The sequence below is a fragment of the Triticum dicoccoides genome, chromosome 3B (genome assembly GCF_002162155.2).
Source record: "Triticum dicoccoides isolate Atlit2015 ecotype Zavitan chromosome 3B, WEW_v2.0, whole genome shotgun sequence".
Lineage (NCBI taxonomy): Eukaryota > Viridiplantae > Streptophyta > Magnoliopsida > Poales > Poaceae > Triticum > Triticum dicoccoides.
Window position 1 is genome coordinate 845792529 of NC_041385.1, and position 27297 is coordinate 845819825.

The 27297-nt window shown below is 45.8% G+C and overlaps 4 protein-coding genes across 4 annotated transcripts; 2 read left to right on the forward strand and 2 right to left on the reverse strand.

Annotated features, from left to right (window-relative positions):
• Positions 1 to 406: 406 nt before the first annotated feature.
• Positions 407 to 1677, forward strand: LOC119278877. The gene has a single exon (XM_037560222.1). The coding sequence runs from the start codon at positions 599 to 601 to the stop codon at positions 1316 to 1318; it is 720 nt and encodes a 239-aa protein (XP_037416119.1). The 5' UTR covers positions 407 to 598; the 3' UTR covers positions 1319 to 1677.
• Positions 1678 to 7256: 5579 nt separating this feature from the next.
• Positions 7257 to 23518, forward strand: LOC119280286 (ABC transporter D family member 1-like). The gene is made up of 41 exons (XM_037561187.1): positions 7257 to 7534; positions 8656 to 8872; positions 8963 to 9245; positions 9467 to 9691; positions 10220 to 10417; positions 10613 to 11067; positions 11792 to 11930; positions 12008 to 12086; positions 12764 to 13002; positions 13136 to 13440; positions 13532 to 13643; positions 13719 to 13883; positions 13963 to 14062; positions 14148 to 14256; positions 14550 to 14640; positions 14790 to 14914; positions 14994 to 15143; positions 15237 to 15309; positions 15563 to 15743; positions 15827 to 15985; positions 16656 to 16802; positions 16889 to 17086; positions 17322 to 17467; positions 17564 to 17616; positions 17706 to 17784; positions 17909 to 17994; positions 18595 to 18835; positions 19011 to 19230; positions 19571 to 19773; positions 19869 to 20099; positions 20203 to 20499; positions 20596 to 20763; positions 21292 to 21459; positions 21550 to 21630; positions 21748 to 21814; positions 22005 to 22102; positions 22459 to 22531; positions 22624 to 22694; positions 22789 to 22838; positions 22941 to 23053; positions 23159 to 23518. Exons 2-41 carry the CDS (start codon positions 8811 to 8813, stop codon positions 23212 to 23214), a joined length of 6096 nt encoding a protein of 2031 aa, XP_037417084.1. The 5' UTR covers positions 7257 to 7534; positions 8656 to 8810; the 3' UTR covers positions 23215 to 23518.
• On the reverse strand, positions 18526 to 19463 carry LOC119278878. Its single transcript, XM_037560223.1, has 2 exons — positions 19297 to 19463; positions 18526 to 19195 (listed from the first exon to the last, which is right to left on the reverse strand). The coding sequence occupies exons 1-2, from the start codon at positions 19405 to 19407 to the stop codon at positions 18662 to 18664; spliced, it is 645 nt and encodes a 214-aa protein (XP_037416120.1). The 5' UTR covers positions 19408 to 19463; the 3' UTR covers positions 18526 to 18661.
• Positions 23519 to 23802: 284 nt separating the features above from the next.
• LOC119278879 (dynein assembly factor 1, axonemal homolog) lies at positions 23803 to 27177 on the reverse strand. The gene is made up of 10 exons (XM_037560226.1): positions 26989 to 27177; positions 26832 to 26903; positions 26245 to 26337; positions 26015 to 26096; positions 25855 to 25911; positions 25299 to 25363; positions 25094 to 25189; positions 24912 to 24998; positions 24753 to 24833; positions 23803 to 24671 (listed from the first exon to the last, which is right to left on the reverse strand). The coding sequence occupies exons 1-10, from the start codon at positions 27082 to 27084 to the stop codon at positions 24009 to 24011; spliced, it is 1392 nt and encodes a 463-aa protein (XP_037416123.1). The 5' UTR covers positions 27085 to 27177; the 3' UTR covers positions 23803 to 24008.
• Positions 27178 to 27297: the final 120 nt, after the last annotated feature.

Sequence of the window (27297 nt, forward strand, 5' to 3'; positions counted from 1 at the left end):
TCGAAGCATAAGCAAAAGAGGGCTAAGATCCGTCAATTTGTCTTCGTTTTGAGTTTCCCTTTATTCAGGTAGGAGTACTTCTTAAGCATGACTACGGTCTGCTCCTTTAGTCTGAAATTTTATCATCTATTTCTGCGGCAAGTAATTGGGGACGGACGGAGGGAGGGAAGGAGGGAGGGAGTAGTTGGCTTTGCCGCAAAACTGAAGACTGGCCCTAGATCCGTGTGCACTCCGTAGCACATTCCGGGACGATACCGCGTATGTGCGAATGTGCGAATGTGCGATTACTTATCATGGGCCCATTTGCCTCGTCTTTCTTCTTTCTTATTAAAAGCCATTTTCGTTACGGATGGATATGAGAAGAAGAATTTAGAGCCTTGCGTGCCCACACCGCCCTTGACCACACCCCACCACCAACCGGCCTTGGCGACTCCCACACACTTGCCCAACCAACCACACACTTGTCCCACGCCTCCCCTCTCCCCTTGTAGGAGTACCACCCTGCCGCATCCAACCACCGACCATCCACCATACCACTTCCCCCAAAGTCTCCTCCTTTCTCCCTTCCCAACCCAACGCCCACCCAAATCCATCGCCGATGAAGAGGGAGGGCTTCCAGCACGGCGCCGTCCGGGTCAACCGCAACAAGCTGCTGCGGGTGGCCGCCGGCACCGGCGGCGACGCGGCGGCCGCGGCGCTGGAGCTCGCCGGCGTGGCGTACGCCAGGGCGCCGTCCAAGCCGACCAACGCGTCCAGGGACACGGGCCGGTGCCGCCGGCCCCGCTGCGCCGGCTGCCACGCGCACCCCGCCGCCAAGGCCCGGGACAAGGCCAAGGGCGCCCACAAGCTGCGCGCCTCCGACGTCGCCCTCAACCACCGCCTCGTCTCCTGGCGCCTCGTCGACGGCGTTGGGAACGCTCCGGCTGGCACGGGCGGCGTCCCCGACTACAAGGGCGCCTCCGCCTCCGCCGTCCTCGCCTACCTCGCCGGCGGCAACAGCTGGCACCAGGAGGACGACGACGACGACGACGAGGACCAGGACGACGGCGCCGACCTTCAGGCCCCCCCAAGGGGGATCTCCGACCTGTACGACCTCATCGTCGGCCTCCAGGCCAGCGCGGCCCCTGCGCCGGACGGCCAACAAGATGGCAACAACATATCAGTAACACCCAGCGATGAAATCGAGGAGCAGGATGCCGAAATCACCGACGACGCCGACGCCGACGAGGAGGAGGAGGACATGGGGTTCTGCGTGGTGCAGGGCATCACCATCGCGCTCGAGTTCTCCGACGGGGAGGAGGACTGGATCGTGGTCTGATCTCACCCGATCTCATTCAATTTGCAAATAATAAGACGTGCAACAGAGAGAGGTCAGCCGCCCGCATCCCCCCGCCTCTGCTGCTGCTGCGCAATTCCCTTCCATCCGCATCTGCTCTCCTGTTAATTGATCGTGTCCCTGTGTGTATACTGCTCTGTTCTGCTGTTAATTGGTCGTGTCCCTGTGTATATATCTGGTGACTGTCTGTCTAATTTGTCAAAAATTCATGGATTATCATGACCTGAATTTATCAAACATGTGTGAATAAAATTAATGAAGAAGTGATTCGTTCTTCTTCACACCCTGTTTCTTTCTTTCTGATTGATTGAATGGATGGATACACTTTATGAATGATGTTTGAGGATGTGTAGATGCACTTTCTGATAAAATGTGTGGATGTGGATTCATCTGAATGTTTGTTTCTTCGGACCATGATAAAATTAATGTGTTTATGTGTCTTTCTAAATGTGCACTTTTAATCAGTTTTCTTCTGAAAAGAGAATATGCGATGATCTGAATGGCTGACCGGCTTTCGGTTTGTGAATTGTGATGAAATCTGGTCAATTCGGTTCTTGATATGGCAATGTCTTGTCGAGAATGCTAGTAGATGCAAGTCACGCGGTTAGAGCATCTCTAGCCCTTCCCTCAAATCTTTATAACAAGAGGCAAATTGTGTCTGCAATTTTTCTGTGAGCGACCCATTTGCTGTTTTACCTTGACACCTCTGTATCGGTCATTGGCTGTTTTACCTTGACACCTCTGGCGAACTGGTTGCTAGCTTCCAAGACTCATGTGCCTGTAAGCATTGGCTCAAACAAACTCTTGTTCCGCAAGGTTTCTTCACGGCACCAGAAGGTTGTGCTGTGGACGCTTCGCCGTTCATCTGTGACTGGCTGTTTTGCCTTGACAGTACTGGCTTCGGGTGTTGGGGACGTGCTCTTGTTGGTCAGTATCCTCTGTGACTGGCTGTTTTGCCTTGACAGTACTGTTTCAAATAGCCCGCTATAGCTCCGCTATGCTTGACACTTGTGGCGAACTGGTTGCTAGCTTACAAGACTCATGTGCCTGTAAGCATCGGCTCAAACAAACTCTTGTTCTGCGTGGTTTCTTCACGGCACCAGAAGGTTGTGCTGTGGACGCTTCGCCATTCATCTGACAGACACTGTTGAGCCAAGTGGTGTTTCTTAAACAGCCTAGTTTTCGTATCCTCCTGAGCTGCAATGTGTATGAATTGGGTCAACTATGAGCCTCCTGATCTGTTCCTTTGTGTGTTCAGAGGTGACTGTTACACTTACATGGTTGCATCCAAGTTATGCTTGTTTCGACAACCTTTCGTGGCTACTACTTGTGTTGATGCCAAACTTACCAAGCCGTTGGTCTCTGCCTCATTCTGTTTATTGTGTCAGTTGAAGTTCAGCTGTTAACCTTCTTGGATAGATGATTGATGCGGTGTTTGTACCGAAGCCGATGTTAATAACTTGCGCTGTGCAGTGCATCCAGAAATTCCGGACACAGATTTGCTTCTTGTTGTTTCTGGATGCGTATTGTAGATTCAGATGTTAACCTTCGTTTCCTTTTCTTGCACGACTTTCCTTTTGAAATTCCTTTGCTTGCACGATTTACCGTTTTTGAAATTCCTTTTTTTTTTGAAGCAGTTTTTGAAATTCCTTTTTGCAGCACCTTGACCTTCCACGAGCGTTTTCCAGTTGCGGTCCGGGCATGGTGGTGAACCGGTGAATGGTGATAGCGTGTCTGCGTAGGCACAAGTTTTACCTGAAAAAAAAAATGCTTGGTACGTACGTACAGCAGACGGCGACCGGTACGCGTTTTCGTTACGGGGGTGACGTACTGACACTTGTACGCATAAATAAAATCTGATTGTCAGAAAACAAAGAGGCACGTACGTACGCCATCCATCATTTCTCTTTGTTTTCCGTACGCTTTGGCGATGTCTCAGCCTAACCAGAAACACACAACAGGCGAACCAACCTGTGGTTGAGATGGTTAGGTGGACAGTGATATCTCCAACCCATCAGGGTTTAAATCCTGGTGCTCGCATTATTCCTAGATTTATAGTCTCTCAGAGGTGCTCATAGCGGTAAGGTGTGCGTGTATGCGTTCATAGAGGTGAGTGTATGCGCGTGTATATGAGCGTTTCTGTCTGTACTAATGTTCAAGAAAAAAACACAACAGATCCTACAAAAAGAAAAAAAGTTCGTGCAACTCGATGTCGTCTCCTCATCGGTTTCTGCTCGTGTCACGAGCCAAAGGATCTGCCGGGCTCCAACAACTGAGATTGACAAGTGACCGTGAATCACTAGAGATTCCTATATCCATATTCGAGAAAATGCATATCCTTATATCCGAGTCATTCGGATTCTTACCTTTAGTGGCATTTTTCTCGGAATACAGGCTTGGGAAAGTTCCAGAGTGTTTTTTTTCTCCCTCAAAGTGGACCCTTCCTGTAAGGGTCTAGTCGGGTCATGGGTACCGCATGACAATGTTGGAACAAACATTCCATTCATACACTTTTCAACAAAATTTTAAAACATTCGTGATTTTAGGGTTTTTTGTGAATCTCCGGAAATTTTCACAAAATTTGAAATATATTATTGAATTTAAACAATGTTTGCAAAATTTTAAAATTCTTCACCGATACAAAAAATTGTCACGAATTTTATAATTGTTCATGATTTTTTTTAAATGGTCATAAATTTAAAGTTCATGGATATGAAGAAATCTTCGCAGATTTTAAGAAAATGGTCACAATTTTGAAGAACATGCTCAAGAATTTAAATGATGTTGCTGAAACTCAAAAAACACTCGTGGATTAAAAAATAAAAGATAAAACAATATAAAAATGAACAGAAAAAACATGATAAAATCCAGTAGAGAAAAAAAACGAGACCATAATAAGACTTGAAAGAAAAATAGAATTAATTCAAAGTCGAAGATCAGCATCCGCCATCCTACTCCTTGTCTGCTGCAATGCACCGAAGGAAGCTACTCAAAGTTGAAGATCAGCATCCACCATCCTACTCCTTGTCCCCTGCAATGCACGGAAGAAAGTTAGTCAGTCGAAGATCAGCATCCACCATTCAAGCAATGCATTCGTTATGCAGCTATCAAGTCAATATCAAGTCCTATATCCAATTAGCAAAGAGACCATAGCAAAATTTTAGGAAAATCTGGAAGGCCGTGGGATGATTTAACTACTTGCAGTAGTAGGGAAAATGAAATCTGTGTTGCTTGAAATCGCACTGCGCCTACATTTGAGAGTGTTCGCATGCATTCTTTGAGTTGGACATTGTCTATCTAGTGAGTAGAGCCGAGGCTGTGTTCAGGAAAAAATGATCCAGAATAGAATTTCTCTGCTGAACTCTCATAGCTATAAATAGTTAGTAGTGACCTAAATAAAAGGAAAACCATAGTGTGACATCTCAATCTACAGTTGGACTGTATGACCCACTGGTATTATGTTTCTCCGTCGATGACCATCTTACCACATAAGAGAAAATAACCAGATTTTTGTGGCTGATCTTCTAAGCATCTTGTTTGAGTATACGAATCAAGCTGAACTCCTCGGCACTTTTCCGGAACCACGTAATAATTGGAGTGTCATGATCCTGAATAATGAATTCGTAATAATAGATGTTTTCTGGCTGGAACTGAATACTTTTTGGGAAAAATTGGATGTACCAAACAAAAAAAAAATTGGCTTCTTGGTACCCCTGAAATGATAGCGCAAAAATGCTCGAGAGCATCTGACGTGAATTGGAGCAGGTTAACAACTGCTGCCGGATATCCTCCATACCTGCTGCACGTCATATCTTCTTTACCTCCTTGCATCTGAGGAGGTTGAGAGTTCTATCACCATTGACAATGTCAAGAGGCCAAGATCCAGGACAAGGAGGGCATCCCCCTGACCAGCAGAGCCTGATCTTTGCCAGCAAGCAGCTGGACGATGGCCGCTCCCTCACTGACTACAACATACAGAAGGAGTCCACCCTTCACCTGATGCTCGGCCTCCGTGGTCGTCATCCATCCATCCATCAGTCTCAGGAGCTGCTCATACCTGGCCTCGACCGACCAACCCCCACGCGCCCATGACGCATCAGACAACACCGTAGGGTTCCCAGCCCACGCCAAAACCGAATCCAAGGCAATGGAATCGTGGTGGCTGGCGGAGCCACAGTGGTGGGGAACTGACGCGGCCGCCACGCATGGTGGCCTCACGCTTGAGCTGATCCGGGCAAAGACGGGCGGAGCAGCTCCGGGCGACAGTGGAGAGGACCATCAATGGGCGACAGTGGAGAGGACCATCAATGGGCGACAGAGTGGAGGTGGCTCCGGACGGCTGTGCGCGTGGCGGCGGCTAGGAACCCTAGCATCGCGGTCGATGGCGTCCCTGCCGGCCACCTCCATGGATCCGGATTGAGAAGAGAAAGGGGAAGAGACGAGGCCACAGAGAGGGGGAGGGGGCTGGGATGGGGAGAGAAGGAGGCGGCGTGCTTGGGTCGAGGGAAGGCGTGGAGTGGACGACTGTGTGTGGAGTTCCTTCGAAGGGAAGGAAACGAGACGAAGACGTTTCTCCTCTTGTTTTTTCTTTCTTTCATCAATAACGTGGTGAAACACCTGAGCACAGTAAAATCTACGTGGACATGTGGGCATGGGAGTGGATATATATGTACACAAATAAAGTACACGAGCTAATTTAAGCAATTCTAGCCTTAATATGCCAATTATCCAACGTAATAGCCTAATAAGTAGTCGGATTTTATTTTTTGTGACTAGACTTAAAAAATATTAAGCATTATAGTAGTATTTGTTCATAACCCTATCTACCATTGTCTTATTGTATGTCGCAAATTGATCATTTTGTGGCACATAGCCATTGACTTGTTTTCCTTGACTAACATGTTACTTGTATCCATTCAGAATCAAGTAAACATCTGATATGTATCCTTATTTGAGTAACACCCACTCCGCATTCGTAACCGATAGCATCTGTATTTTGTTTTGAAAATATGAAAATGAAAGCGAGAAGAACACTATACAATGCACATCTGATCCGTCCACGCCCCTGGGGGGGCCGGGGAGGCTATGGGACTCCATGTCGTACATGTTCTTCAAATAATTAAGGAAAACATAGTTGCTGTTCCTTTGGTAACTCTCCATGCCTTGCCTCACCCCTCTCCGATCATTTCTCGTTGCTCCTTGCCAACGACAAAGGGCCTCGTAGAACTAAACCCTTCCGCCCTGCAATTCGTGAAGTTTGGGCCCTAGAGGGCATCTACCCTAGATCATTTGCCCTCTCTGCAAGCAAGCTCAAGAGACGGCGGCTCGCCTCCCCTTGCAGTACCGGCACACAGCGAGAGATCAGAGAATTGTGCCCTCGGTGAAAGTTTGGCGGGACGAGGTTTGTCAGAAAAGGGGTCGCGCTCTCTCACAAGGCTCGTGACACCTCGACGATGCTTGTTTCAATCTTGTTGTTTCATTTTCAGAAAAGGCGCTGCACCGCACGCGAAAAAGCCTGGGAAACAAACGGAAACCGGGCATGTCCCCGCACGCGCCTATTATTTAAACTCATCCTAACCAGAAACCAACCCGAAAGAACAAGACTTGGTTGGTTGGTGCCACCCGGACGGATGCAACGGGTACGGCTCCCGACGTCGTCCGTCTCATCGCTTGTCTCTCCCCCGAAAAAAAATCGTGATGCCGACGCGCCCGAGGCCGCCGGGGCTCCACGCGGGCCGTCGATCGCCCCCTCCGCCGCGGGATCCCGGCCGTTGACCACGCGTGGCGCACGCACGCCCGCCCCCTGATTAACAGGAACACTTATTTTAATTTTTAAAAAAGGTGTAATCCATCACGCAACTTGCTTGGCTGGTGACGAGGGGAGGGCAGGGCAGGGGAGAGACCAGACCGAGGAAGGGAAGGGAGGTGGGGAGAGGCGACGGACGGAGACCGCGACCGCCCGGTTTGTTGTCCACACCGCACACCATCCCCCCTCCCGATTCCTCCTCCTCCCCTCCTCGCCGTCGCCGTCCTTTTATTTATCTATCCCTCGGCTCGATTCCATCTCCACTAGCCGCTCCTCGTCGCCGCCCGCCGCCCGCCGCGGCCTCGCTCCCACCATCCCTCCCGGACTCCCCGTCTCCGCGCGCGCCGATCCCGCGATCGGGCGAGGCGGCTCACGCCAGTCCCGGCGCCCAGGTCAGTCGCCCTCTCCCCTACCCCGCCCGTCTCCGCCACCGGGCCGGCGCCGGTTTCGATCACTTGGCTGGTTACTCGGGAAGGTCGCGTGTGGTCTCGGGGGGTCTCGCCCGCCCGCCCGCCCGCGCTTGCGTGCGCCGCTTTGCTTGCTCGCCCGCTTCCTCGGTTGCTTCTCCTCCGCGCGCGCCTCGCGCCCTGATGCGAACAGCGGGGCGGGGCGTGTTCGGGCGCCATTGCTCTGCTCCCAGTAACCGCCACACACGATGGATGGACTCTAGTACTACTGCTAATTCCCATCGAGAATTCTCGTCAGTTGCTCACTCCACTGACCACTTCAATTACCTGCTTGGGGCCTGGGATATGCGAGTGCGGCCGAGTTCACTTAATGGCGACCCTGCAGCTCAGATCCAAGGGGCAGCGGATTTCATGACCCCGGTGGTGGTCCAATGTCCTGTTGTAGTGGTATGAAGGCAGTTTGGTGGGATACACACATACGGTAGATAGATGGTAGGTGGGAGGGAGGGTGCCTCCGCGCCATTGCTCCTCTGCCGCGCTGCTTCCTCTGCCCCGACAGCTACGGATTTGTCAACTGTTGTGAAGAGGGCAGATTTGGAGGTTGGGCGAGCTGCAAGTGGAGTGGACCTGTCTACTGCCGTTGACCACCGGTTGGTTTATTCGTGGGGCTTGTGATGGTAACTGCGGCATTGTATTGGCTTCTCCTAACAAGTGAGGAGCAGGGGAATTTGCAGGGCGCTCAGTTGCTATAATGGGGCTGTGTACGTGTACTGGGTTTATAGAATTCAGTTTATCCTCTCGCCAGTGGACATGGGCTGATGGTCATCAGAATGCAGCCATGCGCCTCCTTAGAAAAAACCCTTTATGGTCGAGGGCAGGGGATAGATATAGCTCAGCTCACATTACCCTGTTGCTTGCTGATGCAGGCAGAACGCACTTGTTTCGCTCCCAAAATTCGATTGTGTGCGTCTTGTGCTTGATGCATTGCTAACAGTTAGCTAGCTTTACGGGCTATTTAGATCTTCCTGGTTGTCAAGTTCTCTTCGCATTTTCCTAACAAGTATATTTGCAATGAATAATACTAGTCATCTGTTGAACATCCGCAGGTTCAACTTGGACACAACGGTGCTGTATTGTGACAGGCGGTGCCCTTGCTTGGCGACGTTTGTGTTTTGTTGATCGTCAAAAGGCTTTCCATACAACTTAGCCCTCTGTTTTTGCTAGCTGTCTATATCTGTTTGGAGAGGGCAATCTAGCAACAATGTCATCTCTTCAGTTATTGCAACTTACGGAGCATGGACGGAACCTTTTTTCTTCGAGAAGGTGTGCTGATCACAACACATTTTTTATATAGAATTTGGTTAATCTCTTGTTAGTTCTGTTCTTATGCTTCTTCTTTCAAACTACATTCAGGAGGACGCTTGCAGTTGTTTCTGGCGCACTACTTGCTGGTGGTACTTTAGCATATGCGCAGTCAGGTCGACGGCGGAAACATCGGGAAGAAAATCATTCTAATGATGGAAATGTACATAGCAGGAGTAAAGAGAACATTAGTCAAAATGGTGTTGACGGTAAAGTGGTTAAACCAAGGAAAAAGAAAAATTTATTGAAATCCTTACATTTCCTGGCTGCTATTTTGCTCAAGAAGATTGGCCCAAGCGGAACGAATTACCTTCTTGGCTTGATGTTAACAGCAGTAAGTGCTACAAATCTCTCCATTCTGCCTGTTTCATTTGTTTGACATACTGATGGTGCTTTTCTGACTGTCAGAATTTGTATGGTCCATAAGTGCTAGTTCCATTTTTTTGTGGTATCTTACATTCTTACTGGGTTGCTGACTTAGTTGCTGGCTATTTATGATAAGCTGTACCGGAGTTCAGTCATGTAGAACCTTTTTAACCAATGTACTTTCTGCAGGTGTTACGTACAGCCATTGGTCACAGATTAGCAAAAGTTCAAGGGTATTTGTTCAAATCCGCGTTTCTTCGGCGTGTTCCGACCTTCACACGCCTAATCATTGAAAATCTTCTATTATGCTTTCTCCACTCCACGGTATATCAGACCTCAAAGTACTTGACAGGATCCTTAAGCTTGCGCTTCAAGAAAATTTTGACGGATCTCATCCATGCTGATTACTTTGAGGTAGGTATATTGGGTTATGAAGTTGAAATATCCTTTCTATTTAACACCTTCACATTTTTTTTCACTTCTTCAGTTCCCAGTTATGCACTGAAAGTCTGTGTTATCCTCTGAGATGAACCGATATAGTTGGTAGACTTTGTGGAGCATTATTTGTGAATTATTATTAGGTCCAAGAATTGCATCCAACAACTTGTGCTACACACAACAGCTGAAAGAACACAAATATTTTTATGGCCATGATACCTGGTCATGCAAAAATAATGTAGTGTTGAAGTATTCTGAGGCTATCCATCTCAACTCACTTAATCCATAGAGATAGACTTAAGTGAAGCCAGTTCTTTTTGCTGCAATGCACATTAAGTGTTCTGTGTACTTACCACAGCTGTTCATTACCTCTTATCCTAGAGATTATCATGTGAAATTCAGATAACTTAATTAGTTGATAGTTTGGTCAATTGCCGAACTTTTCCTGCTTTGAACCACATATTCACTGCAACTCCTCATTGATTTTTTCCTATTTTTGTCCAGAATATGGTTTACTACAAGATCTCACATGTAGATCATCGGATTTCAAACCCAGAGCAAAGGATTGCTAGTGATATTCCTAAGTTCTGCGCAGGGCTAAGTGACCTTGTACAAGATGATCTGATTGCAGTTGCAGATGGGTTAATATACATCTGGCGCATCTGCTCTTATGCAAGTCCGAAATATGTTCTCTGGATTCTGGTAAAAATATTTCTACATAAATGACTGTTTACCCTTATTGATTTGTAGCATGATGTGGAAATTCTTATGGTCAAAGACAAATGCTCCTCTATTCGGAGGACACTATGCTGCCTTAATGTTTGTGTATACTGTAATAATATTATGATAACTGATGCTGCTTAATTAGATACAATGCTAATAGGTAATTGCTTTCAGGCATATGTACTTGGTGCTGGTGGCACAATTAGAAAATTTTCTCCTTCTTTTGGGAAGTTGAAAGCCATGGAACAACAACTAGAAGGGGAATATCGCCAGGTTCATTCACGACTGAGAACTCATGCTGAGAGCGTGGCATTTTATGGTGGTGAGAACAGAGAAGAATCACACATTATGCAGCGGTTCCAGGCTCTTGTGCGGCACGTTAATGTTGTTCTTCATGAGAACTGGTGGTTTGGCATGATTCAGGATTTTCTTCTGAAGTATCTTGGTGCCACAGTGGGAGTTATCTTGATTGTCGAACCTTTCTTTGCGGGAGATCTTAAGCCTGATACATCTACTTTAGGACGGGCAGAGATGTTGAGCAATCTTCGATATCACACAAGTGTGATAATATCATTATTCCAGTCCCTTGGCACCCTTTCTACCAGTTCAAGACGTTTAAATCTTCTCAGGTAAATGCACCATCCCTTACATCTCTTGTGAGAAATGCTTGAGGTACCTATATGTCAAGTAGAGATTTGATAGAATATATTCAACTTTTTTATCAAGTTTATTGCTGTAAATTGCTGTAGTCCCATAGTTGCTAAACATATAATGTTTGCATGTACATACTGTTCATGGCTTCCATTGAAGATTTGGTCACAGTACTTTATAATCCTTCTGACATCATTTGACTCGTATTTCTTGGATATTTTTACCCTTAAGCACATGTTTGTTTATCTAATGGAGATATCTAGAGATTTCATCCACCATGCTTCATCAAGTACGAATCTCTCTGGTACTCTGCTATCCGGAGTTGGTCTTTAGGACCCCTTTAAGTGGTTGCGGAATTGAATCTAAACGTATTAACTTCTGGCTTCTAAGAATTACTTCCTCCGTAAACTAATATAAGAGCGTTTAGAATACTAAAGTAGTGATCTAAACGCTCTTATATTAGTTTACAGAGGGAGTACATTGGTATTGTGTTTATGTTTCTCAACACTATTATGCCCGAAATACTTTTAGGACCTCTGCTACATTTTATTACTTTTAAACTATGTAACTTAAGATCTGTGTTCCGTTGAGTTAGATTTAAGTTCCACCCAGCCATTTTATTACTTCATGCATTTCTATTATACATAACTTCTGATTTTTTTTTTGTCTCTTATGCTGATAACTGTGGGCTCTGATTGACAGTGGCTACGCAGACCGTATTCATGAGTTACTGGATGTTTCACGTGAGCTGTCTGGGGTTCGCGACAGATCAATGAACCGAAATTCTTCTGCCAAAAATTATATTAGTGAGGCAAACTATATAGAATTTTCAGGTGTTAAGGTAATTATGATGGTGGGAGTACTATGCTGATTATTTTATCTGTTCAATACCAAGATATAAATAGAAGTTCGTTACAGGTGGTGACACCCTCTGGGAATGTCTTGGTTGATGATTTAACTCTCAGGGTGGAGTCGGGTTCTAATCTTTTGATCACTGGTAAGCTGTAACCTCTCTATATATTTGCTCCCCTAGATCTGGTTCTGAGCCATGGCTGCAATGAAATTGAATGGATTGAATGTTTACACCTTCATACTAGAAGAAATTATAGTAATTTGATTGTTCCTTCTTCCATACACGGTATCCATAAACCTCTTTCGTGCATTTGATAGTTGTGAGTTTAAAGTAGGATTTGTCTGCTTTTGTTGACATTTCCTCATTACCATTAGTCAACATATTCCCTTCAGACAGGTTGGTGTGAGTTAGAAGCTGATTATAGAACTTTGCCTAAAATCACCTCTCTTTCACTTGAAAAGAACTCTTAAAACCAGTGCTTTGACCTGTAGGTGCTTGATTTTGATTTGTGTAGGGATCACAGTTTAAATTGTTCTTCTTTGTGGTCCAGTTATTTGTCTGGTTGTCAACCTTAGACAGATCATCTTAACTGTTTTGTTGGCTTAGCCATCATTTATTGACCAGCCTTATCTTGATAACTGCCTCAAAGTTTGTGTGCTTGAACTTGGTAGGGTGATGTCTCAATCTCTCTATTAGAGACCCTTGATATTTATGTGTATGCCTGATGCTATATTTATGTCTTCCCTGTCTTTTCTGCCACTTTTACATGAAAATTCCAGGCACGGGAAATTAATCTTTCTGTGTCTTTGCTGTTATTTCAGGTCCTAACGGTAGTGGAAAAAGCTCTCTTTTCCGTGTTCTTGGGGGTCTGTGGCCACTTGTATCTGGCCACATTGTCAAACCTGGTGTTGGTTCTAATCTTAACAAGGAAATCTTTTATGTCCCCCAGCGACCATATACAGCTGTCGGAACACTTCGCGACCAGTTAATCTATCCACTTACAGCAGATCAGGAAACCGAACCACTTAGCTATGGTGGTATGGTGGATCTTCTAAAGAATGTAATTATACCCAGACCAATACACTGGCCTGTTCAGCTATACCCCCTTCATTTTGTTTGTGTGCCTCTTTCTTCTTAACAATTATTTAATGAACCTTTCTGGAGATCCTTAGTGTTGTCCTTTTCTTTTGCAGGTTGATTTAGAATACTTGCTAGAACGTTACCCTCTCGACAAGGAAGTGAACTGGGGTGATGAGTTGTCTCTTGGTGAGCAACAGAGATTGGGAATGGCCAGATTGTTCTACCATAAGCCCAAGTTTGCCATCCTGGATGAGTGTACTAGTGCTGTGACGACTGATATGGAAGAACGTTTCTGCAATAGGGTCCGAGCAATGGGCACGTCATGCATAACAATATCTCACCGGCCAGCATTAGTTGCTTTTCATGATGTCGTTTTGTCCTTGGATGGTGAAGGAGGGTGGAAAGTTCAAGATAACAGGTTACATTCATGATTCTTTTCCCTTTTTCTTTTCTTGTTTTGACGTGTTGTCTCTAGAAGGCTGAACTTTGTGTACCTCTTGTTTTTGTAGAAATGGTTCCTTCCTTCCTACTGAATCGGAGTTTGATGCATTGAAGTCATCAGAAACTGACCGTAAATCTGATGCACTTGCTGTTCAAAGAGCTTTTAGTGCTAATACAAAGGTAGTTATGATTTCATAGTCTGTTCTGCTACTGTTGGTCTTCGTTGTGTCACTCTTTAACACATTTCATTACCAGGAAAATACGTTATCGGGCCCCAAGGAACATTCTTATTCAACACAGGTCATAGCTACTTCACCCAATATGGAAATAGAATCCACAGAACAGCCACATCTGATCCCACAATTGCAGTGCTCGCCGAGACCTTTGCCTGTTAGAGTTGCTGCAATGTCTAAAATACTGGTACACATTTAAATTTCCTAGTCGATTAATGTTTTTTATTAGATAGTTAATTCTAATGATATTCTTGAATGCTTGCCAGGTTCCTAAAATCATTGATAAGCAAGGAGCGCAATTGCTTGCAGTTGCAGTACTCGTACTTTCTCGGACTTGGATATCTGATCGTATAGCTTCACTGAATGGTTGGCTCCTTGTGTGCTTTCCTTTACAACAAGAACTGGAGCTGGCTGGTGTACCATTTTTGTAACATGTTGCACGTCTTGACAGGGACTAGTGTTAAGTATGTCCTGGAGCAGGACAAGGCTGCCTTCATTCGACTGATCGGGACCAGTGTAATGCAAAGTGCAGCAAATTCAATTGTGGCACCATCACTGAGGTAGGTTTGGACTTTTGGTTCTGCTATTTTGAAGTTGGTTCTCAGGGAGATTTGATGCAGTGCTTGGCTGCTTGTCACGACATTTTCATTTAGCGAAGCACCCACACATTTTTTTATAAATATTTACTATCTATTCAATTGTTTTATCTGAGCATTACTGTATGTTACCTCATGTGGTCTTCGCCACAAGAATGAAAGTACTATTTCATGGTTGTGTGCATTTAACTATTTTCAGAGTGGCAGTTGATTGTTCATAATTGGTTCCATGACCTGATCAAGTGTTTTCTTTACAGACACCTTACTTCAAAGATTGCTCTTGGATGGCGAATTCGCATGACCAACCATCTACTTGCGTATTATTTGAAAAGAAATGCTTTTTACAAGGTAAATTGCCTTAACAGATGTGTAATTTGCAAGTCATTCGGTTCCATTTTGCAGCAGTATTTTCCCCTTTTAACCGTTGCTAGCATTGTTCTGTCATGACAATATTTCTGTTTGCATAAAAGCTGAGCAGTTTGACCTTTCTTTTCCAGGTATTCAACATGACAGGCATGGAGATTGATGCAGACCAAAGAATAACACGTGATGTGGAGAAGTTGACCAATGATCTTGCTGGCTTAGTAACTGGAATGGTGAAACCATCAGTTGACATTCTTTGGTGAGTTTTTTGTGGCCTCATGTGTTGCTCAGGTGTTCTTTGGTTAATCAGGCTTTCATAAGCTACTGCTATTCTCCAGGTTTACATGGAGAATGAAACTTTTATCTGGGAGAAGAGGAGTTGCTATTTTGTACGCATACATGTTGCTAGGGCTTGGTTTTCTAAGAGCCGTTTCCCCTGATTTCGGTGATCTTTCAAACCAAGAACAAGAACTTGAAAGTTCTTTCAGGTTAGTGATATAGTTTGTTGGGTATTTGTGTATTTGGTTTTCTTATAGCATGATGAACTTCCAGTATTGACCTTCTAACATTTGTTGTTCAAGGTTCATGCACTCAAGACTGCGGACACATGCTGAGTCAATTGCTTTCTTTGGTGGTGGATCAAGGGAAAGAGCTGTGAGTTATTCCTACCACTTGAAGGGGCTCCTCAAGATGCATTTTATGTATTCTGATTCTTGTGAATATCATGTTAAATTTTCTATTTATTGTGCTACACTGTAATCCTTATTCTGAATTTCAATCGAAATGCTAAATAATTGAAAAAAAAGAGATGAAAACACAGGTCATGTAGCTTCATCTGCACATCTGGCATATGATCTGTTTGTAAAATTATATGGCCTTACATTGTCATTATTTTCTTATAAATCAGATGGTTGAAGCTAAGTTCGCAACTTTGCTTAACCACTCGAAGATTCTTTTGAGGAAAAGATGGCTTTATGGTATTTTCGACGATTTCGTGACAAAGCAGCTGCCTCACAATGTGACATGGGGATTAAGCCTGTTATATGCTTTGGAACACAAGGGGGACCGAGCTTTGACTTCAACGCAAGGTTGGTAAATCTTGAAACCGACCCATTTTATCGATATTATTTTGCATACAGTTTTACAATATGTTCTCATTTTGAAATTTCAGGAGAGTTAGCACATGCCCTGCGGTTCCTGGCATCTGTAGTGTCACAAAGTTTCATAGCTTTTGGTGACATTCTCGAGTTGCATAAGAAATTTCTTGAACTTTCTGGTGGTGTCAATAGGATATTTGAACTCGAGGAGCTTCTAAAGGCATCTCAAAGCAGTAAGTTTGAGTCCGCAGCAAACTCGAGTGCCTCATATGCTTGAGTCAGAAATCTATGTCATTTGAATATAAGATGATATTGCATATCAGCAGCATAACTCCTATTTTTGTCAACCATTGTGCAACCTGCTACAAGCTCTTGAACTGAAATTATGAACACTAACCGCCCATATGATAAAATTTCATGTGAGCATGTTCAGTCTAGTATCATAATAGTCAACCTTCTTATTTTTGCAACTTTGTCCAAATATGTAATGTCATCACTGTAATTTTTGATACAACAAATTCTTGAGTGGAGGAAAAATTGAAAATCACTGTGTGTACTGGAATTTCTCTAGACACTGCGAAAAACTGTCAGCTTTAGTTGGCAAATCTGGGCATTTGGCTACTCAATATTCTTTAGTGCAACATCTGCTGTTCTGTAAAATAGTTAACTGTCCATAACTGGTTAAGAGGTACCATCATTACTGATTGTAGAAACCTTGGTAGTAATCATATGATATTGTTGACCACCTTGACCACAACTGGAAATTAGTTCATCAAACTTATAAGCTGCTGAATTGTTATGTTCATACTCAGTTGATGACGTTATCGAAGTTAAAAGGTTTTAGCCTTTTGGCATCTTGTATGCTATGAATTGTACCTGAATATGACGCCATTGTTTTTCTAGATGCTGTCATGCCCTCAAATGTTATCAGTGTGCCATCTGAAGAAACTATTTCCTTCCGTAATGTGGATATTGTGACCCCATCGCAAAAGCTATTGGCTAGCCAATTGTCTTGTGATGTGTCTCAAGGAAAAAGCCTTCTTGTCACTGGTATGTCATCTGACCGCTTCTGCTTGGCTTTATTTAGCACCATGTCAACATTGTTTCTCTAATACATGTGATTATGTCTTCTGAAGGTCCAAACGGCAGTGGCAAGAGTTCCATTTTTAGGGTGCTCCAAAGTTTGTGGCCTGTAGCTTCTGGAAGGCTCACCGTGCCATCTGAAGGGATATTTCACGTTCCTCAGCGCCCATATACTTGCCTTGGAACCTTGAGGGATCAGATCATATATCCTCTCTCACGTGAGGAGGCAGAGTTGAAGATGGCCAAAACGGGTAAGTTCTACCTAACTCTGCAAAGGCAAGCATCTAGCTGTCGAATTCAGCCTCTGTATTCTAACCTGCGAAACACACGTTTATAAAATCTCCTCTACTAAAATCTGAAGTGGCTTGTGCTAGTTAATGGTGTTTGTAACAAACTTTTATTATGTGTTGAACTTCCCCTGTATTGTCATGAGCAAGGTTCATATTAATTTGTAGTGACATGACACCATAAACCTTGGCCATGTAGGTGACAGGTCTACGTCGCTGGACGATCACCTGAGGACAATTCTGGAGAATGTTCGCTTGGTCTATCTTCTCGAAAGAGAAGGTTGGGATGCTACTCCCAACTGGGAAGACATTTTGTCCTTGGGAGAACAGCAGAGGCTAGGCATGGTCAGTGGTTAATACTCGCAGTTTGTTTTAATCTATCTCTATACCTTTGTGCGAACAAAACTGTGTAGTAACTGAGAATGACTGCTTTCTTTCCAGGCCCGTCTGTTCTTTCACTCTCCTAAGTTTGGTATCCTCGACGAGTGCACCAAGTACGTGTTGAATGGCAATATATTTTGTACTCCCATTTCCCTTTCGTTTATCAGTCATTGTACTTAAAAATCTTGTATACTCACCGCAGTGCCACAAGTGTCGACGTCGAGGAGCATTTGTACAGGCTAGCAACTGACATGGGTATAACTGTGGTCACTTCCTCCCAAGTAAGTACTTTATTCATCAATTTATCCCCTCGAGCCTCTGGAAGTTAACGCAACCCCTCGTGGTTGCGTCTTTCCGAGTGTGAAACTCTGTGATGCTGACGTCTCTTGCCTATTTGTTTTACAGAGGCCAGCTCTGATACCCTTCCATTCGTTGGAACTGAAGCTCATCGACGGCGAAGGGAAGTGGGAGCTGTGCGCAATCAACCACTAGCCGTTGCCGTCGCCTTAATTTTTGATGGGCTTTAGTTACTCTCAGCTGTATACTGACTTACATACAGTACAAATAGTCACCTTGCTGCCTGAAATAGAAGCAGCAGCCTATTATTGGAGATAGAGCAGAACAATATACAGGGGTTGTAGAAGGGAAATTCCTATTCTTTCCAAACAGGATAACATGGTATATATATATATATATATAATCATGTTCTCATACAGAATACACAGAGATCAGATTTGCCGCCGGAATCGACCGGCGGCGACATGTAGCAAATTATTTGTATAAACACTGGGTGGCGCGAAGCGTGCCCTTTGTAAATATCAACTAGTTCAAAATTCATCTCCCTGATGCTGCCCTTTGTCTTGCATTTAGTTCTGCGTCGACCGAGTCGCCTGCTGGTTCCGGATCTCTCTTCTGTTTGGGGGCACTTGCTGCGTCGATTTTGTACCGAGTTCATTACAGTTGAGTATGAATATGCAAGTTTTGTCCTAGACTCGGACTTGTATGTTTTCGGGGTCGGGAACTGAACTGTTTTTGACAAATTTTGGCAAAATTTCGAATGTCGAAAACTCATCCGCGCCCATGATTATAAGCTCGCTCATATATTACATGGAGGAAAGAAAGAAGAAGGCATTTTGGGGTAAGCTGAAGAGGAGGCTACTATGGGGAGGGGGAGACTTGCTGCTGGGAGAGGAGGACGAGGAGGCCCTGGGGCCCGACGAGGATCTCGCTGAGGAAGCTGACGAGGCCGAACCAGACCACCGGCGTCACGTCGACGCCGCCCAGCGGCGGGATCACCCGGCGGGTGGCGGCCAGGATGGGCTCCGTGGGCGCGTACGCCACCACGTAGGGGAACTTGGTGACTGGCAGCCTCGGGTACCACGACATGACGATCCGCGCCACGAACAGGAACCCCACCGCCGACAGCGCCGGCCCCGCCACCCCGATCACCACCTTCGCCGTCGCCGGGTCCAGTTCCCCCACCACCATCGCCGCCCTGTAGTAGTAGGAGAGCGGTGGCCCGTGCGCCGCCGGGGCGGTCGCGGCGTGGCACGGCATGGCGGCGGCGCTGCTGCTCATGGCCGCCGCTGCCGTTGCCGTCAGGGATAGGACGTGCCCGTGGAATCCTCTGGCCGGCTCGCTCCTGGGCGCGCCGTCGCTGCTGCTCCCTTCCGGCCGCCGTGTCTCGAGTCTCTGCTCGATTGGACATGAAATGAAAAAGAAGCAGCGTGAGAGAGAGATGGATGGCGCTCGTTCTCCATGGACAGTAAGCAACCAAGAACCAACCGTCCGACCTTGCTGCCGGCGCCGGCGACGACGCAGCCCCGCCCCCGCCCCCGCGCCGTGGAGGGCGCTCCCCTCGCCGGAGGGAGCAGCACCGACGGCTTGAGCACGGAGGCCTCCATGAGAGCCAGAGAGAAAAACAGAGGAGAGAGGGAAGCAGCAGCAGCGGCTCGTGGCCGTGGCCTTTTCCTGCTCTCCGAGGATAAGGCAGAAAAAAAAAGGAAAAAACTAGACGAAGAGGAAGGGCCGAGAACTCCTCTTGGGCTCATTCTGCCGGGCCTCCAGTGGACGACGGCCCGGTTCGGGCACCAAAAAAACCCTACCTGCGGCCCAGCAGACCGAGCCGAACTATTCCTTTCCCCTTCCCCTTCCCCTCCTCCACGGCAGCTTCTCCCCCCTCCTCCTCGCCGGCGGCTCCCTCCACCAGCACCACTGGCCCCGCCGCCGCGATGCTCCGGCTCCGCTCCTCCGCCCGCCTGCTCCGCAAGGTGAGCCCGCCACTCGCCCGCCTCTCTCGCCTGCTTGTATTTAGTCGCCCTGCTGCCTGCCTCACGGTCGCCGGGATGGATTGCGTTAATTGCAGCTGTGCGAGGCGTCCCGGCGGCTGGGGCGCGGCGAGGTCCCAAGAGTGCCGCCGCTGCCGACGATGACGCGGCGGCTCTCCGGCGCAGCCTCCGCCGCGCGCTCGACCTCGCTCCTGCACCCGCTGCCGGGGCTCGACCTCCCGCCCTGCCTCCCCGACCAGCTCCCCCGCCTCCCCACCCGCGTCACCACGCTCCCCAACGGCGTCCGCGTCGCCTCCGAGGACGTCCCGGTACCAGCCCCCTTCCCTCCTTCTGATGAGTTCATAGCGTCCTCTGCTGCTGCTGCTGCGTCGTCGCTCTCCGCTGACGCCTCCGTGGGGGGTGGTTTGTCAGGGTCCCACGGCGTGCGTGGGGGTGTTCGTGGCGTCGGGCTCGATCCACGAGTCGCCCGAGTCCGCCGGCGTCACGCACCTGCTGGAGAAGCTGGCGTTCAAGGACACGGCGCACCGGAGCCACCGGCAGATCGTGCAGGAGGTGGAGGCCACGGGGGGCAACATCGGCGCCTCCGCCTCCAGGGAGCAGATGGTCTACAGCTACGACACGCTCAAGGCCTACATTCCGCAGGCCGTCGAGGTGCTCCTCGACTCCGTCCGCAACCCGCTCTTCGTCCAGGACGAAGTCGACAGGCAGGTGCGGAACATCATGGATGATGCATCAAGCAGCTTATGGTTGGGTATATCTTGCTTGTTGTGCGCTGATTATGGTGATTGCTGTGTTTCTTGTCAGCTGGCCCTTACCCGAGAAGAGGTCCACGGGGTGCAGAAGAACCCGGAGAAGTTCCTTCAGGAAGTACTTAACCTTGCTGGATACGAGGGGGCGCTCGCGAACCCGCTGATAGCTCCCGAGGAGGCTCTTGAGATCATCAATGCCGATATTATTCGGAAGTTCTATCATGTACTGCTTCTGACATTTGAGTTCTGCATTCCTCCTGAACATGGCTTGCTGCTTGGCGGCTCGTATTTACTTACTTTTTGGTAGGATGGCCATTTGCATAGGGTGAACACATCTCAAAAGCATTACATGATATTAGCACGCTGGTCACTGTGGAACATCCTTGCACACTTTGGTCGTTTTGCTCCCTATACTTTCAGTTTTCTGTGGATGTAGTTGCGGCAAATTCTAGATATTAACAATTTATTCTGTTGGCAGCGCCCAAATATAGAAGTAGTTCTATTTAACCGCATAATTAATATACTAGAATTGATTTGTATGCGGCTGATCCAGTGCCAGCAACTATGAGAGATTTTGTTATCAGGGTTGTTCTAGTCTTACAACTTTATTTTCAATCCATGGATCATGATTGTTTGTAGGAGCAACAGTTTCGGCTATGCTGTTCTCACCGTATGGTTGTTTTGATATTCTCTACAATGCAATGAATATGTTTTATTCAAAAAACATGAAGCATTGCTATTTCTATAACAGGAAAACTTCACTGCTGATCGTGTGGTTCTAGCAGCGTCAGGTGTTGATCATCAACAGTTGTTAGATGTCGCAGAACCTTTGTTGTCTGATTGGCACAAGGGGTCCCCTATGGAAACACCAAAGTCTACGTACACAGGTGGTGATTTCAGATACAAAGCAGAATCAGATGTAATATTCTTTCTAATCGAGTATTCCATTTTGAGTTTTGAGACTTCCTTATGTTCTACCTTGAAATTTTACTCATCTCTTTGCCTGCAGATGACACATGTCGCGTTGGCTTTTGAAGTGCCAGGCGGCTGGCTTAAAGAGAGAGAGGCTACAATTATGACCGTCATACAGGTATAGCAAAGGGTTGGTATTTGATAGTAATGATCTAGTCTAGTTTGACATCCGCATCTTCACATTCTAATTGTTAATTCCTGAATGTTCATGCGCAACAACAATAATATTTTGAAGACCTTAATGGGTGGTGGCGGCTCATTCTCCTCTGGTGGTCCTGGAAAAGGGATGCATTCACGGCTTTGTAAGTCACGAACACACTGCAATTGTTCATCTCTAGTATGGTTGCCATGGTGTAAACTAACTCTATGTGGTTGTTTCAGTTACTGTTTTTTACATTTCAGAATAGTTCTGCTGGCTGTCTAATTATTTCTTGTTTCAAAGGGGGTGAATGCTTTGAGGAAAAGGCTAAGTTCACTGTTGTTTCTTTGCAGACCTGAGAGTTCTAACTAAATATCACGGCGTCCAATCATTTTCAGCATTCAGTAATGTATATGATAACACTGGCCTGTTTGGTATCTATTTGACAACGGTGAGTTTATCCTTCAACGTCATTTTGTGGGCTTAATTATTGCTTTTGCATGTTGTGCATCAGGACCTTTACTACAAATACTGACTTTCTGCTGGTGATGATGGCAAAACAAGCAATAGAATTAAGAAAAAACTCAAATGTGAATATATATATGCTAGAGTTAACTGTTACATAGTCTACTTGTTTTTGATTTCTCATAGCAAAACTATGCTACCAATATGTGTGTCATTTTATAACAGTTAACTCTAGCATGAAACATAGTTATTTGAATTTTATAATATTGTAATGGCACCGGCCTTGGATTTTCGTTTTCTATTAAATTTAATATGATTTCTTGTCCATTTTTAACACTACAGCCACCAGATTTTGTTTCAAAGGCTGTTGTTATCGCGGTGCAGGAATTGATCGCTATTGCAACGCCTGGACAAGGTATGAGTCATTCCCTATTCGGTAAATCTGTCTGAGGTTTCACTGAAGCTGCATGTTCTAAAAAAATATGATTTGGTTTTGCATGCATTTAGTGACGGAGGTTGAGCTGACACGTGCGAAAAACTCGACGATTTCATCCGTGCTAATGAATCTTGAATCGAGGGTATGTTTGGAGCCACACACCATTCTTTATTTCTTGTCAGTTATCACGTATATTTAAAAGGATTTGATATCCATCTGTTAACTTTGCACTGCAGGTAATTGTTGCAGAAGATATAGGGAGGCAGCTTTTGACTTATGGTAGCAGGTAAGTCCATATCTTCATCGGTTCGAACCATATTTCACAAGCCTGTCTCATAGAAGAAACTCATCGATCCTGTTTTTTTTCTGTTTGTTTGCATCACAACAGGAAGCCCATCGATCATTTTCTTCAGTGCATGGAGGAACTGACCCTAGATGACGTTACAGCGTTTGCTAAGATGATGTTATCTTCCCAACCTACAATGGCTAGCTATGGAGATGGTATGCTCCTTGATTTCCCCCTAGGTTTCAAATGCAGCTGATTATTTAAAATTTGTACACAGCTTATGAATTAATGTGAATTCCTTTGCCTTGCTTCTTCCGCAGTCAATAAAGTTCCGCCGTATGAATTTATTAGCATGCTGCTCCAACGGTTCCGATAGCACCCTAACACCATGATCCCTGGTGAAGACGAAGACACAGAGCTCTCTTCCAGTTCTCCCTAATACTTGGCGTTGTGCTCGGAATTTTTCTTTGTTTTACTCGTGCGTGAACGAGGTTAGTTTTGTATTGGCGTAGTTCAAACAGCGCATGCTGATGAAATGTCTTGGGTAGACAGGAAAACAATTTTCTTGAAGCTTGTATGGAAATTTTGCCCTGCCAATCTATATGGTCTCGTTGCCATGTAAAATTTTCAGTACGTGTGCTGAGTTTCATGATGATAATATATATCAATGGTGACTTTTATGGCCTCAAATAAGAATAATGGTTACTGGTTAGAATTGCGAGAATTTGTCAGCACGATAATCTCTGTGTTTCCTAATTTTGTTTCTGAGCAACGCTGTCACTGTAGTTTGCAGCCTTGCTAACTACTCCAGTTAATCTCTATATATATTAATGCTGAGCAACGCTGTCAAATTTCTCGCTAATCTCTGTAAACAACTAAAATAAGAACTCTGTCGACAAAATTCTATAACTAGCGATATTTTTCATCATATCAAGTTTCATAAAATTATGAGCGGTCAACCATGGAATCCAGTTATCATCGTCTCAAGTTTCACAAAATTCGAACAAACATTTTAAAGTCAGGTCACATATTTCAGGTGCAAAAGAACTGTCGAAAGAAATTCAGATGCTGCCTACAAAGGCTCTCATCGCAACAGAGATCCTAGAACAGGAGTTTACTAACACTACTCACTGGGCATACACATCGTCTCTCAAAGCCCACCAGGCACCACTAATCCCATCCCGACAGTCCACCCGCACCCACCTCGGGCGCAGAGCACAACTGCTTAAGATCCGACGCGTCGATAGGGGTGCCCTTCGCCTTCTTCCTCTTCTTGGAGTGATCAATCACCAGGCCCCCGACAAATTTCCCATCCACAGCAGTTGCCTGGGCCTTGTCCTTCGCCGTGGGCTCTGGGACGGCGCCGTCTCCAGAAAACATCAACTCTGCAAACGACACCTCCGTGTCATCGATTCCTCCCGCATCCTTATCTTCTTTGTTGGCAGATTTCTTCTTCTTGGATTCCTTCTTGGCCTTTAATTCGGTATCATCGAAAGAAGCTTTATCATCCTTGATTTTCGTTTTGCTGCTCTTGTCCTGCTCCGTGACTACCTTCTCCTTTTTCTTTTTCTTACTATCCGACAATGCAGATTTAACTGGGGCATCAATGGTGGCAGCTGGAGGAATGTCTTTGGCAGCAGGTTCTTCAGGGCTTTGCACTTGTTGCTTTGACCGTTTCCTTTTCTCCTTTTTCATATTAGAATCGATGGGGTCACGATCAGGCATCTCTTCATCCTTCTTCAGCTTACTCCCTTTCCCAGAGTTCTCATTCTGGGAAATGGCTTCTATGGGCTTTGCATTGAAAATGCGCAAGTTCGGCACAATTTTCATGACCTGAGAGAACATTTATAAGTTACTCAGGAACTACAATTACAATACACTCTGGAACAAAGAGAAGTCGGAGAGAGAGGTCACCTTTTTAGCTAGGGTGCCTTTCTCAGCAATAGGATTTCCCTGCAAATTTAGGTTCCTCAAGTAGCGCAGTTCAGAAAGGACCTAGCAACCAAACCAACGGTTAAAACAATCTACACAAACTATGGTGTTAAACATGTGGGGACGAAGTCAGATGCAAACCTTCAGATCTGACTCCCTCTCAATCAAGTTATTTCCCAAGTCAAGGTTCAAGATTTTGGTATTTTTGGCCAAGTCTGATGGAATCGTCTGCAAGTCAGAGGTGGATAAGGCCATGTTAACAAGTAACAATAGCAATTAATGTGCAGGAGACAAGTAAATAAAATTGCCCTCCATGTACATACAGTGATCTTATTGTGAGCAAGCCGAAGTTCCTTCAGTTCCACACATGCAGCAAGGGAAGATCCAATGCTTTCTATTTCACAGTGAGACATGGATATCTGGCGGGGGTTGTAACAATAAGACAATAGTGAAAACAATTAGAAATGCTACATAACAGAGTCAGTCACCAGAAGATTCTTTTTTGTAGATTAAATAAAGAACAAGTACCTTTTTGATAGACTTTGCATTGACCAAAGCATCACCAAAAGTAATAACTGGATTCTTAGAGAGAACTGTGGCAGAGCAAACATTCACAATTAACTAAGTTCAGGGAGACAGAAGCATGAATAACAAGTAACAAGTTCACGGAGACAGAAAAGCATGAATTACAATTAACAAGTTCACATATATTGCATTTGACAAGGTTGGTATTCTGTACTTCTAGTGTATAAAAGATACTCTTCTTTACAACAGCAGAACTGTTTGATTTCTTCATATTATCAGCGAGAACTGTGAAGTAAGATTACATCGTGCATGAAAAAAAAAACATTGAATGTATGCAGTGTGCTTCAAGAGAGTGAAGGGACATGGTCCTGCAGTCCATTGTACTACCCCTGTTCCTAAATATAGATGTTCTGCAAAAACGTCTTATATTTAGGAACAGAGGTAGTGCTCTCTCCGTCCCAAAATATAAGAACGTTTTTAACATTAGCATAGTGTCAAAAACGTTCTTATATTATGGGACAGAGGGAGTAATAAATAAGTGCCATATCAAAATGCATACCAAGAGTATTCAACTGATGATGGGGATCAAGCTTGCAGATGGAAGTAATGTTGTTATCTGCACGAAAAATTACCAAGATCCGACATGAGTAAATTTAAGTAAGCTAACAACAGGGAAAGAAGAGTAGTAGAGAGTGTATAGCATTCATAAACCACATTACCGTTGAGAATCAAGGCTCCCAGGCTTGTCATAGATTTGACCTCATCGATTCTTGTCAATTTATTTTTGCCAGCATTCAGTACCTGCACAAGCCAGGATAAGAAAAACGCTGTATTATGAATTTATGATTCAAGCAATGAGCTAAATTCTCCCCTAAAAAAGTAGTGAGCTAGAATTAAATCCTGGATGGGTTCAATCAGATGGAAATGCAGGGCCAGGAAAGCTTCTCACCTGCAGCTTCGAGAGGACCTCGGCACCTTTCAAGCTCACGAGCTTGTTTTCGATAACCGAGAGCCATTTGAGATTGGTGCACGCGGACAAACCCTTCAACATGTAAAAAAGCATGGACATAAGTGACAATAAGAAGACACTCAGAGGCTCAAATGAAGATAACAGCAAGTAGAGTTTACAGTCCCATGGAACAAGCAGAGCAGCTATCACCTATCATCATCATCCATAAGCCACAACAAGTTGGTAAATCCTAATCTGAGCGCATCTTCGAATTAGCGCGCTGTAGCATCATTTTACACCTACAGTTGCTTCCCTGTTATCTACCATTGTTGGTCGCGAAAGTAAATTCAGACGAGAATGGTGGCAGCACGGATGCATTTCTTCCGACAACAAGAGCTAGAACAAGTCGACAACGGCGGCGGCATAGGTACTTGCATATATCCAACCCAAAGAGGTGGAATGCCGGGAAGAATAATTATCTATCTGTTTCTATCCAGCAATCCACATCAAGAATATGTTTGGACCCAGTGCGTGGCATTTGAGATTGGGCGTGCGGAGGATGTGGTTGGGGTTGCGGTTGGCGGTACCTCGAGCGTGAGGAGGCAGTTGTGGCCGAGGTCGAGGCGCTCCAGGTTCTTGAAGCTCCCCAGGCACGACACCTATCAGCAACGACAGAGATGAGCAAAGCCGGCGAGCCAGCATGAAAGCAGCCGAGGCGGCGGGCGAGAGGGAGGGTCTACTTACGTCGGTGAAGGAGCGGTGGGAGAGGTCGAGGAACGTGGCGAGGCAGCCGGCCGGCGCCGCCTCCCTCGCCGTCTGCTCCAGCGTCAGCCGCCCCATGGCTGCTGGCCTCCTCTCTCTCCGCCGCCGCCGCCGCCGCCGCCGCTCCTACTCCAAAAGCCCAAACAAAGAAACCCCGAGATCTTTTGCCCTAGCGCCACAACCCCACAAAGCCCACCAAGGCTTTCGGGCCCTGCTTACATGCGGGCCCGCCCCACCAACCCGACCGGGCCCACCTGCCAGGCGCGTCTCGGTTGTTTCCTTGGGCTCGCT